General features: G+C 42.6%; 1 protein-coding gene across 3 annotated transcripts in view; it reads right to left on the reverse strand.

The window, feature by feature from the left end:
• Positions 1-14,850, reverse strand: part of PRKCQ (protein kinase C theta) — a 152,291-nt gene that overhangs the window by 77,835 nt on the left and 59,606 nt on the right. For 2 of the 3 annotated variants that reach the window (XM_082450534.1, XM_082450535.1), the window contains exons 5-10: positions 10,656-10,818; positions 9,169-9,200; positions 8,987-9,072; positions 6,049-6,178; positions 2,052-2,161; positions 1,150-1,267 (exon numbers count right to left, since the gene is read on the reverse strand). In XM_082450534.1, coding sequence (XP_082306660.1) covers positions 1,150-1,267; positions 2,052-2,161; positions 6,049-6,178; positions 8,987-9,072; positions 9,169-9,200; positions 10,656-10,818 — 639 coding nt within the window. The remainder of the gene's footprint in view (positions 1-1,149; positions 1,268-2,051; positions 2,162-6,048; positions 6,179-8,986; positions 9,073-9,168; positions 9,201-10,655; positions 10,819-14,850) is intronic. The other variant, XM_082450536.1, reaches the window with a different exon arrangement.

The following is a 14,850-nucleotide window of genomic DNA, read 5'->3' on the forward strand; positions in this document are numbered from 1 at the left end:
ATTGAAGATCTGAAATGCATCATTCGCCACAGTCTTCGAGTCAAGATGTTACCTACCTTGATCATGTCTGAGACACATGGTCTACTCCTCTGCCCGGAGACCCTTCCCAAATCTAATCCAAACCCTTCTTTAAAAAATTTTCAGGACAATTTATTCCTCACCCCCTGCCAGAGAAGGTGTAGAAAAACTTTTCTGGAGCCTTCCTCTGACCCCCTTATAACATTTCTTTTTTTAAAATTGAAATACATTGACATATCACACTGTGCTAATTTAAGGTGCATAACACGTTGATTGACACATTTATCTACTGTGATATCACTAGATAGTTAGCACCTGTATCACATCACATATTTATCATGTCTTTTTTTGTGGCTGGAATAATGACATTTATTTTCCAATCTCTAGGTTTATCTTTCATATTCTAAGTCCAAGGAAAATAAGTATTTTATAATGTATGCTGAAACTATTCAGAATCACATGGTCATATCCTCTCATGAAGGACCTTCAAACAGGAGGCTGGATAAACTTCCATAACATCAAAATTGTTAAGGACGTTAGGCTATTCTTCCCCTGTCTAATCTTTTTTTTTTTTTTTTGAGTTTATTTATTTTATATAGCAGGTTCTTATTAGTTATCTATTTCATACATATCAGTGTATAGATGTCAATCCCAATCTCCCAATGCATCCCACCATGCCCCCGCTTTCCCCCCTTGGTGTCCATAATCCCCTTTCTAATTTTAAACTTTCCAGAAAAGTCTCAAAGGTGCAGAATAAGATGGTCTGTGGTATTCCTACCATAGAGCTCTATGGAGGATTTATTTCTGCAAAACTGTTTAACCACGGCAGGGAGTAACGTTCTAAAATTCTAAGGAAAGGTTTGCAATTGTTTCCTCCAGAGATGCCGCATTTTCTTCTCCCACCTCAACCTCTCACCACCACCACCTGCTTATGAAGGTTTTCTAGCGGGGTATATTTTGGTTTTACAATACTTCTAAGAAGTAGGAGACTCTTTGTTGGCGGCTAGGTCTGTAATCTCTTAACTAGAAAAGAATCATTTATCAGGCCAGGTACGTGGAGAATTAAATCCAGAGGACTCAGGTTAATCAAGATGAATTACTGACGATTCTACAGTGGATCAGGATACCTACCTTTTTTCCCCGGTGCTGGTCCATACGGCAGCTTTGCTTCACCTTTTATGGAGCATGGGAGACCAATTTCAACTGGACCTTCTCTGAAGATGTGTTCAGAGTCTCTTAAGCAGCGAGCCTGGGTTACAAACAAAGAGTCAGACTACCCACCTACCCACCCACCATTAACGGGACAGTGCAGCCTGCTGTCCATGGGCATGAAAGCCATTTCAGATCCCTAAATGTGTAGGATAACCGAATCTCTCCCTCCCCTTGGCACTCTCTTAGGGATCCCATATCCTGTGGACGTCTATCATATTTTACATACCCGCAGAACGTATTCGCTTCCTGCATACTTTTCTGGGGGCTAACTGGTTTATCCCATGCTATCCACATTATTTGGTCACAAATAAGAATCATTTCCATCCAAGCCAATGGATGGAAAAATAGCTTAGGTGGGCAATGCCAAGTCTTAAAGAGGGTTTGTCCTTGGATGTGAGGATTCGGCATGCTAGTAAGTAGCAAGGCAAAAGTTGCCTTGGACTCAGTGTTTTGAAGGCATTCTAGGGATGATTCTAGCAAATAAATGTTTTTTCCCCAGGCTATTATATAGTTGTCATACATAGGTATAAAGTTGGCAATGAATCCTCAATAATTTTAATGAATTTATTTGTTTCTGCCCCTGCTCATTCCATGAAGAATTTAAGATCTTATAAAGATCCACACAATCCAAATGCATTAAATAAATAAGTATCTCAAACGGGGGATGTGGACATGAAGATGAAAGTCAGTGTCAAGGCAAGTACTCAGAAACAGAGTACACGTTGCCCTGTAGAGTTGCTACAGATCACAGAGCGAAGGGACTGGAATAGTCCTAGTTGAGCTGAAATTGTGGGAACTTGTCCCCTAAAAGCCGTTCCTACCTGTTGAGTGCTTTCAATCATTGCCAGTGCTTCAGCCATTAGCTTCTGGTTTATGCCACAAAGGTTGGCGACCTTTGTCTGGCATCTGTGATGTACGTTCATGCCACATGCTGAAAGGCAGAAAGCGACACCTTGAGCAAGGGCAACAGAACCGACTTCCACGGACTTTGCACGTCATCTGTTTTAGGTGCATGTATGTCCAAGGAATCACTGGCAAATCCCCGGCGCCATCTTCCCAGCAGAGGGAGACACTGAAAGCAAACAGACTAGGGCAGTGCTTTTACGATGCCACCGCACATTCACCTCCGATTCCCTGAGACCTTCACGCACACACCAGATGCACCTCAGCATGCTGCTGGGAAGTGACTCCCGTTCAAGGCGGAACCAGAGCCTGTGGAGGGGGAGGAAGGCTGCTCCCAGAATGCATTTCCACTGTGCCATCGCTGAGAGTGAAAAACTGAGGTTGGCTCTTATTCCAGGGATGATCCCAGCAAATAAGTCGGTGGTAATGTGGAATGCTGGGTGGAAGGTCATTCACTGCCACTTGGATGCTTAGGGAGTCCAAGCATCCCCTTTCCCACGTGGGCTACGAGAGGCTTCTCCACCTTCTAGGCTGAAGCCTAGGGTACAACCTCAGTCGAAATGGAAATTGAGATGGTGGGGTGGTCTGTGCATATGTGAGAGGTGGGGGTGAAAGGAAGGAAAGTGTCCAGAGACCGTGTTCTCACCACATGGGAGAGTTGGGCTACTTGAACTAAGTGATCTGCATAGGCTTCTAGCTCTGAGACCTACGATGCTGGAGGATTATCCTGATTCATTAGTCCTAAAAACAGCACGACCGTGCTGTGACTGTGGGAGCCTTCTTGTACTGGGGTCGGGCACCTGTGTGTCTGTGTAAAGACAATATCGCTTCATGTCATTAGTCTTAGAAAATGCAAATTCTGCTTATGAAACATCACCGTTATGCCAAAAAAAAAAAAAAACTAACGAAGATTTCCCAACACCAGCAGATAGAACTCTGATCTCACGTCCTGCTAGGTTCCATAAAGGTATATCAACAGGGATCGTTACAGTGGAATTAGGCAGGAGAAGCTATAAAATCATGCCGTTTTAATCTTCTTACCTTATTACTTGCCCATCTGTGTGCAAAAACTTAGCACAGTGACTGGCCTCCAACAGGTGTTCACGAAAGACAACTTTTCTTTCATCTTTATTATTTACTACAATAAAATAATCTTGAAATATTTAGGTGAAATTTTAGCCATCTTCACCTTTAGTTTTCACTAAACAGTTCATAACAAGACAAAACAGCATTTTCTAGTAAGTAAGCATAAACTATTACTCATCCCAGTATAAAGTCATAAAAATCCACCTGAAGTGGAACCTTTAATACAGTAAAGATGCTGCTCATAATGGCTTCTGCCCTCTGAATTCTGCCTTGTTAGCTTGACTCCTCCCGGGCTCCCGGATGCAGGTTTTACGCTGGGCGGCCCCATTTCCTACTTACTTCCTGCAAGGTAGAGGGAGGCACGTAGCGAGCATCGAGCACCTTGCTCTTTAAAACTGTAGTGGATCTAAGCTCGTCTCTGATGTGCCATGAAGAGAGGCCCCGTGCCCACTAGGATTACAACGTCCTAAGTCTGTTACTAACCTAGTAGGTGATAACCGGACCTCGGTGAGTGCAAACAGTCCCTTCCGATGACTAATTTCATGGGAATTTCAGTGGCGAGAGAAAGGAGACAGGGTCAGGAGGAGCGGGGGCCCTACTTAGGAAGGAGGCTTACAGGAGAGTAAGAAGAAGAGAGAGTGAGGAAGGGGTGGGGGAGAGACCCAGGGGAGAGAGTGAGAGGCGGAGATGCAGATGAGGGCATGAGGGGGGTCAGACAGCGCCCAGCCTCTCGGGGTTCCAGCAGGAACAGAGAGTGACTTGGGGAAGGAGAAGGGGGAGGAGAGGGGAGAGGAAGGGGACGAGAGAAGAGAGGGAGTAGGGTTAAGGAAGCACAGGAAGACAGGGAAGGAGGAAAGAGAATGGGATGAAGAAGGAATGTTCGAAAAGGACAGAACCCAGCAGGGCGTGGGAGCCGTGGAACAATGCCAAGGAATCCTCCTGGAAGTTCTGAGCTCAGAGGCACAATCGTGCTGTTGGGACCAGCTCGGCCTCTGCAGGTGGGGCGCCTGGGCTCCAGGGAAAGAAAACCCGACGAGTGAGAGCATCACAGGAACAGGGGCGCCACCAGACAGGGATTTGATTATTCCTGTCCGTTTGTCCCAGCAGAACACTCCAATATTACCTGTTGCCTACGACCCTTAAAGAAACTCTAAGGGGCTTCCCTGGTGGCGCAGTGGTTGAGAATCTGCCTGCCAATGCAGGGGACACGGGTTCGAGCCCTGGTCTGGGAAGATCCCACATGCCGCGGAGCAACTGGGCCCGTGAGCCACAACTACTGAGCCTGCGCGTCTGGAGCCTGTGCTCCGCAACAAGAGAGGCCGCGATAGTGAGAGGCCCGCGCACCGCGATGAAGAGTGGCCCCCACTTGCCGCAACTAGAGAAAGTCCTCGCACAGAAACGAAGACCCAACACAGCCATAAATAAATAAATAAATAAATAAATAAATAAATAAATAAATAAATTAAAAAAAAAAAAAAAAAGACACTCTATACAACGCCCGGCCCACCCACCCATGGACTCTTAAACAGGTGTAGAGAGGAAAGTGCGTGGTGGTACTTTGGGTGATGGAGGGATTGTTCAGGTGAATTCTGACTACCTGTGGGTTTGCCTTCGGTAATGATTTGGAGACCTAACCCCTCCCGCCTCCATTAAGATGTCACTCCGGGCTCCAGCAGACACGTGGATGCAACTGGGATGCGGACAAGGAGGCAGCTAAGGGTGATCTTCCTCCTTAGGTCAGCGCCCTTTATCACTTAAAAGATACAACACGCATTAGCCAGTGGCATAAGTTAAAATGGGGCTGCCCAGAAAAAATAAAGTGGCTTCTGTGTTTAATCAACATCCTATGATAAACCATAATGGAAAAGACTATATAGTAAAAAAGAATGTATATATATATATGTATATAATATATATATATACACACGTATATAATGTATATATATGTGTATAACTGAATCACTTTGCTGTACAGCAATAATTAACACAGCATTGTAAATCAACTATACTTCATTAAAAAATTTTTTTTAAATAAAATAAAATACAAAGTTCCCTGCTGAGCGAGGCACCTCTGTTTTGAATGTTATCTGGGCTCTGTCCTCCCCTCAGCTGCATTCCAACGGCAGAAGTACTTTGTTAGTTCTTGTTGGAATTTTTCCTCCCTACCCCCGAACCCTGGCATAACAGCATCTCAGTTTCTGAAGGTTGTTGCCTTCGCAGCCTGGACTTTCAGAGAGAAAAAGTTCTTGTGCTTTTTCTCAGGGTCCGGCTGAATACCTCCATGGTGGAGGCCATCAGAATCAGAGCTGGGCCTCTTCCTGTGCACGTGGAGTTCACAGCACGCTTTGGGGACAGGCTCTCCAGCTTAAGTCAGGCAGTTTTCTGCGCAGGACTATCCAACAGCGAAACAGACGTGCCAGGCTCGCTCCCTGATGGAGCCACAGACAGAATCGTACTTGCTGGTGCTAAGGAGAGCGGCAGGGGCAGGGCTGGGGCTGCGGAGGTCAGGAAGGGGCAGTTCCAGGGGAGGGAGCCCGTCAGAGGAGGATCAGGCAGGCACCACAGAAGGCATCGGGCCAGGGGCTGTGACATTTGACCTGGATGACCGGGCACTTCTCTGGGAAACAAGGCATGGGGTGGGGACAGGTGGAAGGAAAAGAACAGCAGTGGCTTGTTACCGGGGAACTTCTCATTCAGGATCACGGGGCTCTTCCGGGCTGGATGGAGAAGGCAGTCACCTCCGTCCTCCCCCCGCTCCCTGGTTCTCTCCATCAAAGCTGCAAATCCAGCCACAGGGGGTTCCAGGGGGGCCACGCTCGTCAGACTCACCGTCGCACTTGAGGCCTTGCCTTGCCAGGCCCCAGAGCAGGGTCCCACAGTGCTCACAGAAGGTGGGGCTCTTGTAATTGTAGACCTTAAATCTGTGCGGCATGTCGATTTTGAACCTCTCCTTGTGGAACTGAAAGGGAAAAAGAATGCATGATGGTCGGTGTGTCCCCGCTTCCCCACTTTTCACGTCTTAGCAGATACTTTAGCACAGTGAACAGAATAATAAAAACACTGCAGTGATGTTTATTAGAACCCATAATTTTTACTTGTCAAGCCTTATAGTCGTGTCCAAAGAAGACAAGGAGCCGTTAGCTCTCCTAGGTCAAGGGCAAGGGGGCAAGATACACATATTAAGTAACCTGGAGATGGCTGAAGTCTGCGGCCTTCCCACAGACGGGCTAAGATTTCAGGAAGAGGAGACCAATGTTATTTATTTAAATGGGAGCTAAGTAAATGTACTTCCCTTCCTATTTTAATATAAATATTTCCTTTTCTCTTTCAACCTAGCACTAGTGCTTTAACCTTTGGAAGATGTTATATAATGCCTCCTCTAGAGACATCGGTTTTTAGTGCGGGAGCCCAAGGTGGGAAGCCTTTTCACACTTCTTATACATGAACTGAAAAGACAAGAGGTAGATAACAGTTCTGCCAGGTGCTGTGATAGACACGTCACATGTGTTATCTTTTACATGTGTGATATCTCATACAACCCTCAAAATACCTCTTTTGAAGCAGCCTCTGTTACTATCCTGATTTGATAGGTGGGGACATTCAGCACAGATAGGGCCAGACACTTGTCTAGGACACACAGCCATCAACTGAGCTGGGATATCTATGAGCCTGACAGTCCAAATCTGAGCCCATCCCCTCTTTCACCATTACTCTTCTCTCTCTCAAAATAAATGTGATGGTTTAAGGGATGGAGAGAAGGGAGATGACAGAGGGATGCTGATAGTAGATATAGTGAAGATTTTTATTTTTAAAGTGTTCTAGAGTTTAAATTCTCCCCTTTAATCAAACTTATTACATTAACAACAACAAAAAATCAGGCACTTTGATTCCTGGCAAGAATACCAATATTCTTGTGCAGTATAAAAAGTTTTATTTCCTTGAGACTTAAAATCTCTACAGAAGTTTTTAATTAAACAATTTCTTTGAGAACATGTACAGTAAAGTGGCCTTATTTGTTAAAGGAATACATGTTCTCATGGCTTTTGGTCAGGATTTAGTCTTTAGAATGGATATTTAGAATGGCTTAAAAGCTGCCCAGCACTTAATCGAGATATTTTCAACCAAGAAAAAGTGCCTTTCAGAACTCCTATTTTGTAGAAACTTTTCCACATAAATATGAACAAGTGATGTCAAGGTCCAGGCTAGGAGACTTCTACTTCAGATCCTGAACCCAAGTCCAAATGGTTCAAGATGCGTCTGGGAAAGACTACAGATCTGTACTTTCCAACATGACAGTCACTCACCCACATGGGCCAAGGGAACACTTACAAGGTGGTGAAAGATGTGCTGTAAGTGTAAAATACGTACTGGATTACGACAACTTTGTATGAAAAAAAACAATGTAAAATATCTCAATTTTGTATATTGATTCTATCTTGAAATGATAATATTGGAGCAGATTGGGTTACATAAAGAATATCGTTAAGATGAATTCCACCTGTTGCTTTTTCCTGTCTTTAATGTGGCTACTTGAAAGTTTAAAACTTTACGTGTGGCTCTCATTCTAGTCCTACTGGACGTTAGCCATTGAAGTTAACAGTCATGCTTACAATTTGTGATTTTTCCAGGAAAGCTGAAGGCATCAGGTAAAGGGAGCAGGAGGGCGGGATGAAAAGAGGTATTGTGATTTCAACGAACAAAAGCATTAGTCTGGGAGGCCGAGATCCGAATTCTAGTCCCAGCTCTGCCAGGTGGAAATGGTTGACCTTGGACAAACTACTTCAACCTCTTTGAGGCTTAGCAGAGTCACTCATAACAGGAAATTATCCCCTTCTGGCTCTAAATTTTAAAAGAAATTCTACTCTGGAAAAACCCAACCGATCTGCTGTCTCTTTGCCTGCCCCTTTGCTGGAGAAAATCACACACCCGGGAGATGGCTGCCCTCAAACTCAAATGGACTTGCAACTGTGCCTGGCAATCCTGCTGCTTTTCTCGAATCCCCTTGCCTTGCCACCTCTGAGATAATTATTTTACAGCCCCTTCTTCCTCCTCAAAGACACTTATTGCCTTCTTTCTTCCCCTAGTCCTCAGACTTCATTGAGGACCTAAGCCATCTAAGGGAAGCTCCCTCATCTGTCCTTCCCCAAATCTACAAACCTACCTTTATCTACAACCATCTCTCCAACTCTTTCCTGTCCATCAGAGTTTCACGTCCATGTGGCTTTGGAACTCTCCCCTTCTTGCCAAGACTGACTGCTCTGGTTGCCCCTCTCTCTCTGCAGCTTCATCTGCCTCCCTCTCCCACAGAGTAAAGTCTAACTTGCCCCCAGATGACACATCTCAAAGTTCATTCTGAAAGAAATATTTGCCTCTCAATATAAGAACTACCCATCCGTTACCCTCCCTTGTAAATGCTCACATCTGCATTTTATAACCATTGCCTCTACTCTTTAACTGTCACTTCTAGCTGTCGATGCCACAGGAGTTGTTCTCACATAATTGATCAGAACTGTGCTTTCTGGCCACCTTTCTGTGATGTTTTTCTGGAAAAGGTAGAATCATTAAAATTCTTCTTGTGCTCTCTTATTCATCCCCTAGTTTTGGATCTCAGTAACCATCACCACTGGAGAGGAAAGGGTTTTAGGGTGTGCAAGGAAAAATTTAAGCATTCAAATTCAGGCATTAGGAACAAGAATTAGTGGGCTATAAAATTTGATGTCAGGATAAAATCATCGTATTTCAGACAGAGAGGAATCTCGATCCGTACCATGGTTTCTCGGCTGTTGATAGCTGATCCTGTGCACTTCGCTATAACTTTATCGATACACTTCTTGTGAATTGCTGCATTACATTCTGAAAAGAAATGACTACAGCTTGAGATTTTCAGAAGTTAAGGGGCAACTAAACGAAAAGAATGACGATAATACAACAGAAATCCTTCTGACTTACGTCGACACTGGTAGCCCTGTTTGTTCAGACCCCTGCAATAAAGCACATGTTTGAATATTTATATGGACCTTTGAGTCAACAGTAGTAGCAAAAACATTTAAAAGATGAACAAGATCTCATAGCTTTCTACTATCACAGAGCATTTTCTGATCTGCAGCACTGTTCTATTATTAGCCAAGAGTGTTAACATGTGCTTTTATTTTAACCTGCTTTATGAAAAGTCTGATAAATTAGATAAATGAGGAGTTGTTGATTTCCCTCCCATTTGCATATTTTCCAAACAAACGTGTAGAGATAAAAATGCCTGACCAAAAATGGATAAAGGGGGGACTTCCCCTGGTGGTCCAGTGGTAAAGAATCCGCCTTCCCGTACACGGGACGCAAGTTCGATCCCTGGTTGGGGGACTAAGATCCCACATGCTGTGGGGCAACTAAGCCCGCGTGCCACAACTAGAGAAGAGAAAACCTGCATGCCACAGCTAGAGAGAAGCCCGCACACTGCCACAACTAGAGAAGCCCGTGTGCCGCAACGAAAGACCCCGCGTGCCACAACTAAGACCCGATGCAGCCAAAAAAAGAAAAATTTTTTAAATTAATAAATAAATAAATAATTTAAAAAAATGGATCATGGGCTCGTGGTAGCAAATTTCCACGTCTACGCTTAAAAATTCAATGTCTCACTAAGCTCAGTACAGATAAGCAAAGATATCTACATTTATAACATTTTATTTTATAACATTTTATTTCCTCTTTCTGAGTATCTGAGAATATTTGCAACTAATGAATTCTCAAGCTTAAGACCGATGCCTGAGTAACATTCACTGTTAGAAAGGAAGGAGGTTCAAGTCATTAGATGAAGACAGTTGATGGAAATCCACCAAAAGTCTACTTGACCTCTGGATACCCTGGTTAAGCAGGGGTTAAGGAGAGAACACCCCAGAAGAGGCGAGGAGGCTGAGGCCAGAGATAGGAGTCGTTTCAAGTCTCCACTCCACCATAGCCTTTGCTGTGTGTTTACCAATCTGTCTGTTCGAGGGCTCTTAAGACACCCAAGAGCCTTGTAAACATTGAAACCCATTAGCTCCAATGGGCAAATGTTGCCTTTTGCAGACATTAGTAGCAGCACAGTTGGGCTGTTGAGCTGGTGGCAGTTTTGACTGTAAAACTGTGCTTACGATAAAGACCTCTCCTTCTTCTTTCCCTTCCCACTCACCCCCACAAGCCTCCCATTTAATTGGAAACTGAAGTCCTTGGAACCTTTCCTAAGGAGGCTGGTTTCCTTGCTCTACAGGAGTTATATGATGAAAATGTTCTATAGAGTCACACCCTTTGAGCCTTCTCAGTCCAGGTGAGGCCACTGGAAACTCTCAGGTGGTACCTATTCTGGCACACTTCCCCAAGGTAGGGCACGCCAGACCTGCTGGATCAAGAAGATGCGACAGAATGCATAACCTGAAGCTTGGGAGTGAAATGCTGAGTTACCGTACCAGACAAACTCATGGCAGACGGAGCAAAACGTGGGCTGTGGGAAAAAGGTGGCCGTGAACTCATGGCACTTGACGTGGTGGACTTTGGCCTGTTTGATGGCTCCCCGGCGCTGATGCAGAGCAAAGAAGCCTTCGTTCTCGAATTCACTCATGTCCTTTGTGTCTGCAGGAAGAGGACAGGGGACAGAGTGACATTCTGCCACGTGGCTGTCAGAGCTGGGGGTGGGGGAGATGGGGAAGGGACAGAGACTGACGAGGAATGAGACAAGCATCGAGACCAGCAAACCCCAAGTACTTCTTTTTTTTTGAATTTTTGAATTTTATTTTATTTATTTTTTATACAGCACGTTCTTATTAGTTATCTATTTTATACGTATTAGTGTATACATGTCAATCTCAATCTCCCAATTCATCCCACCCCACCCCTCACTTTCCCCACTTGGTGTCCATACGTTTGTTCTCTACATCTGTGTCTCTATTTCGGCTTTGCAGATAGGTTCATCTGTACCATTTTTCTAGATTCCACATATATACGTTAATATACGATATCTGTTTTTCTCTTTCTGACTTACTTCACTCTGTATGACAGTCTCTAGGTCCATCCACGTCTCTACAAATGACCCAATTTCGTTCCTTTCTACGGCTGAGTAATATTCCACTGTATATATGTGCCACATCTTCTTTATCCATTCGTCTGTCGATGGGCATTTAGGTTGTTTCCATGACCTGGCTATTGTAAATAGTGCTGCAATGAACACTGGGGTACATGTGTTTTTTTGAATTATGGTTTTCTCTGGGTATATGCCCAGTAGTGGGATTGCTGGGTCATATGGTAATTCTATTTTTAGTTTTTTAAGGAACCTCCATAGTGTTCTCCATAGTGGCTGTATCAATTTACATTCCCACCACAGTGCAAGAGGGTTCCCTTTTCTCCACACCCTCTCCAGCATTTGCTGTTTGTAGATTTTTAAAAAAATTTTTTTGCTGATTTTTTTTTTAACATCTTTATCAGAGTATAATTGCTTTACAATGGTGTTAGTTTCTGCTTTATAACAAAGTGAATCAGCTATACATATACATATATCCCCATATCTCTTCCCTCTTGTGTCTCCCTCCCTCCATCCTCCCTATCCCACCCCTTTAGGTGGTCACAAAGCACCGAGCTGATCTCCCTGTGCTATGCGGCTGCTTCCCACTAGCTATTTTACATTTGGTAGTGTATATATGTCCATGCCACTCTATCACTTTGTCCCAGCTTACTGTTCCCCCTCCCTGTGTCCTCAAGTCCATTCTCTAGTAGGTCTGCATCTTTATTCATCATCCTTGTGCAGGGGCCATGCTAATCTTCTCTGTATCGTTCCAATTTTAGTATATGTGCTGCCGAAGTGAGCACTGTTGTTTGTAGATTTTCTGATGATGGCCATTCTAAGTGGTGTGAGGTGATACCTCATTATAGTTTTGACTTGCATTCCTAATAATTAGTGATGTTGAGCAGCTTTTCATGTGCCTCTTGGCCATCTGTTTGTCTTCTTTGAAGAGATGCCTATTTAGGTCTTCTGCCCATTTTTGGATTGGGTTGTTTGTTTAATATTGAGCTGCATGAACGGTTTATATATTTTGGAGATTAATCCTGTGTCCTCTGATTTGTTTGCAAATATTTTCTCCCATTCTGAGGGTTGTCTTTTCGTTTTGTTTATAGTTTCATTTGCTATGCAAAAGCTTTTAAGTTTCATTAGGTCCCATTTGTTTATTTTTGTTTTTTATTTCCATTATTCTAGGAGGTGGATCAAAAAAGATCTTTCTGTGATTTATGTCAAAGAGCGTTCTTTGTATGTTTTCCTCTAACAGTTTTATAGTGTCTGGTCTTACATTTAGGTCTTTAATCCATTTTGAGTTTATTTTTGTGTATGGTGTCAAGGAGTGTTCTAATTTCATTTACATGTAGCTATCCAGTTTTCCCAGCACCACTTATTGAGGAGACTGTCTTTTCTCCATTGTATATCCTTGCCTCCTTTGTCATAGATTAGTTGACCATAGGTGTGTGGGTTTATCTCTGGGCTTTCCATCTTGTTCCATTGATCTATTTCTGTTTTTGTGCCAGCACCATATTATCTTGATTACTGTAGCTTTGTAGTATAGTCTGAAGTCAGGGAGTCTGATTCCTCCAGCTCCATTTTTTTCCCTCAGGACTGCTTTGGCTATTCGGGGTCTTTTGTGTCTCCATACAAATTTTAAGATATTTTTTCTAGTTCTGTAAAAAATGCCACTGGTAATTTGACAGGGATTGCATTGAATCTGTAGATCGCTTTGGGTAGTATAGTCATTTTCACAATATTGATTCTTCCAATCCAAGAACATGGTATATCTCTCCAACTGTCTGTGTCATCTTTGATTTCTTTCATCAGTGTCTTATACTTTTCTGAGTACAGGTCTTTTACCTCCTTAGGTAGGTTTATTCCTAGGTATTTTATTCTTTTTGTTGCAAAGGTGAATGGGATTGTTTCCTTAATTTCTCTTTCTGATCTTTTATTGTTAGTGTATAGGAATGCAAGAGATTTCTGTGCATTAATTTTGTATCCTGCAACTTTACCAAACTCATTGATTAGCTCTAGTAGTTTTCTGGTGGCATCTTTAGCATTCTCTATGTATAGTATCATGTCATCTGCAAACAGTGACAGTTTTACTACTTCTTTTCTTTACAAATTATCTTCAATTTGTAGTCCTTTTATTTCTTTTTCTTCTCTGATTGCTGTGCCTAGGATTTCCAAAAATATATTGAATAACAGTGGCGAGAGTGGACATCCTTGTCTTGCTCCTGATATTAGAGGAAATACTTTCAGTTCTTCGCCATCGAGAATGATGTTGGCTGTGGGTTTGTCATATACGGCCTTTATTATGTTGAGGTAGGTTCCCTCTATGCCCACTTTCTGGAGAGTTTTTATCATAAATCGGTGTTGAATTTTGTCAAAAGCTTTTTCTGCATCTATTGAGATGATCATATGGTTTTTATTCTTCAGTTTGTTAATATGGTGTATCACTGATGAATTTGCGTATGTTGAAGAATCCTTGCCTCCCTGGGATAAATCCCACTTGATCATGGTGTATGATCCTTCTAATGTGTTGCTGGATTCTGTCTGCTAATATTTTGTTGAGGATTTTTGCATCTATATTCATCAGTGATATGGGTCTGTAATTTTCTTTTTCTGTAGTATCTCTGTCTGGTTTTGGTATCAGGGTGATGGTGGCCTTGTAGAATGAGTTTAGGAGTGTTCCTTCCTCTGCAATTTTTTGGAAGAGTTTGAGAAGGATGGGTGTTAGCTCTTCTCTAAATGGTTGACAGAATTCACCTGTGAAGCCATCTGGTCCTGGACTTTTGTTTGTTGGAAAATTTTTAATCAACAGTTTCAATTTCATTACTTGTGATTGGTCTGTTCATATTTTCTATTTCTTCCTGGTTCAGTCTTGGAAGGTTATTCCTTTCTAAGAATTTGTCCATTTTTTCCAGGTCGTCCATTATATTGGCATAGAGTTGCTTGTAGTAGTCTTTTATGATGCTTTGTATTTCTGCGGTGTCTGTTGTAACTTCTCCTTTTTCATTTCTAATTTTATTGATTTGAGTCCTCTCCCTCTTTTTCTTGATGAGTCTGGCTAAAGGTTTATCAATTTTGTTTATCTTCTCAGAGAATCAGCTTTCAGTTTTATTGATCTTTTCTATTGTTTTCTTTGTTTCTATTTCATTTATTTCTGCTCTGATCTTTATGATTTCTTTCCTTCTACTACCTTTGGGTTTTGTCCTTCTTTCTCTAGTTCTTTTAGGTGTAAGATTAGATTGTTTGAGATTTTTCTTGTTTCTTGAGGTAGGCTTGTATAGCTATAAAATTCCCTCTTAGAACTGCTTTTGCTGCATCCCATAGGTTTTGGATTGTCGTGTTTTCACTGTCATTTGTCTCGAGGTATCTTTTGATTTCCTCTTTGATTTCTTCAGTGATCTCTTGGTTATTTAGTAATGTATTGTTTTGCCTCCAAGTGTTTGTGTTTTTTACGTTTTTTTCCCTGTAATTTATTTCTAATCTCATAGTGCTGTGGTCAGAAAAGATGGTTGATATGACTTCAATTTTCTTAAATTTACTGAGGCTTGATTTGTGACCCAAGATGTGATCTAACCTGGAGAATGTTCCGTGTGCACTTGAAAAGA

Source organism: Balaenoptera physalus, assembly GCF_965194825.1.
Source record: "Balaenoptera physalus genome assembly, chromosome: 2".
Lineage (NCBI taxonomy): Eukaryota > Metazoa > Chordata > Mammalia > Artiodactyla > Balaenopteridae > Balaenoptera > Balaenoptera physalus.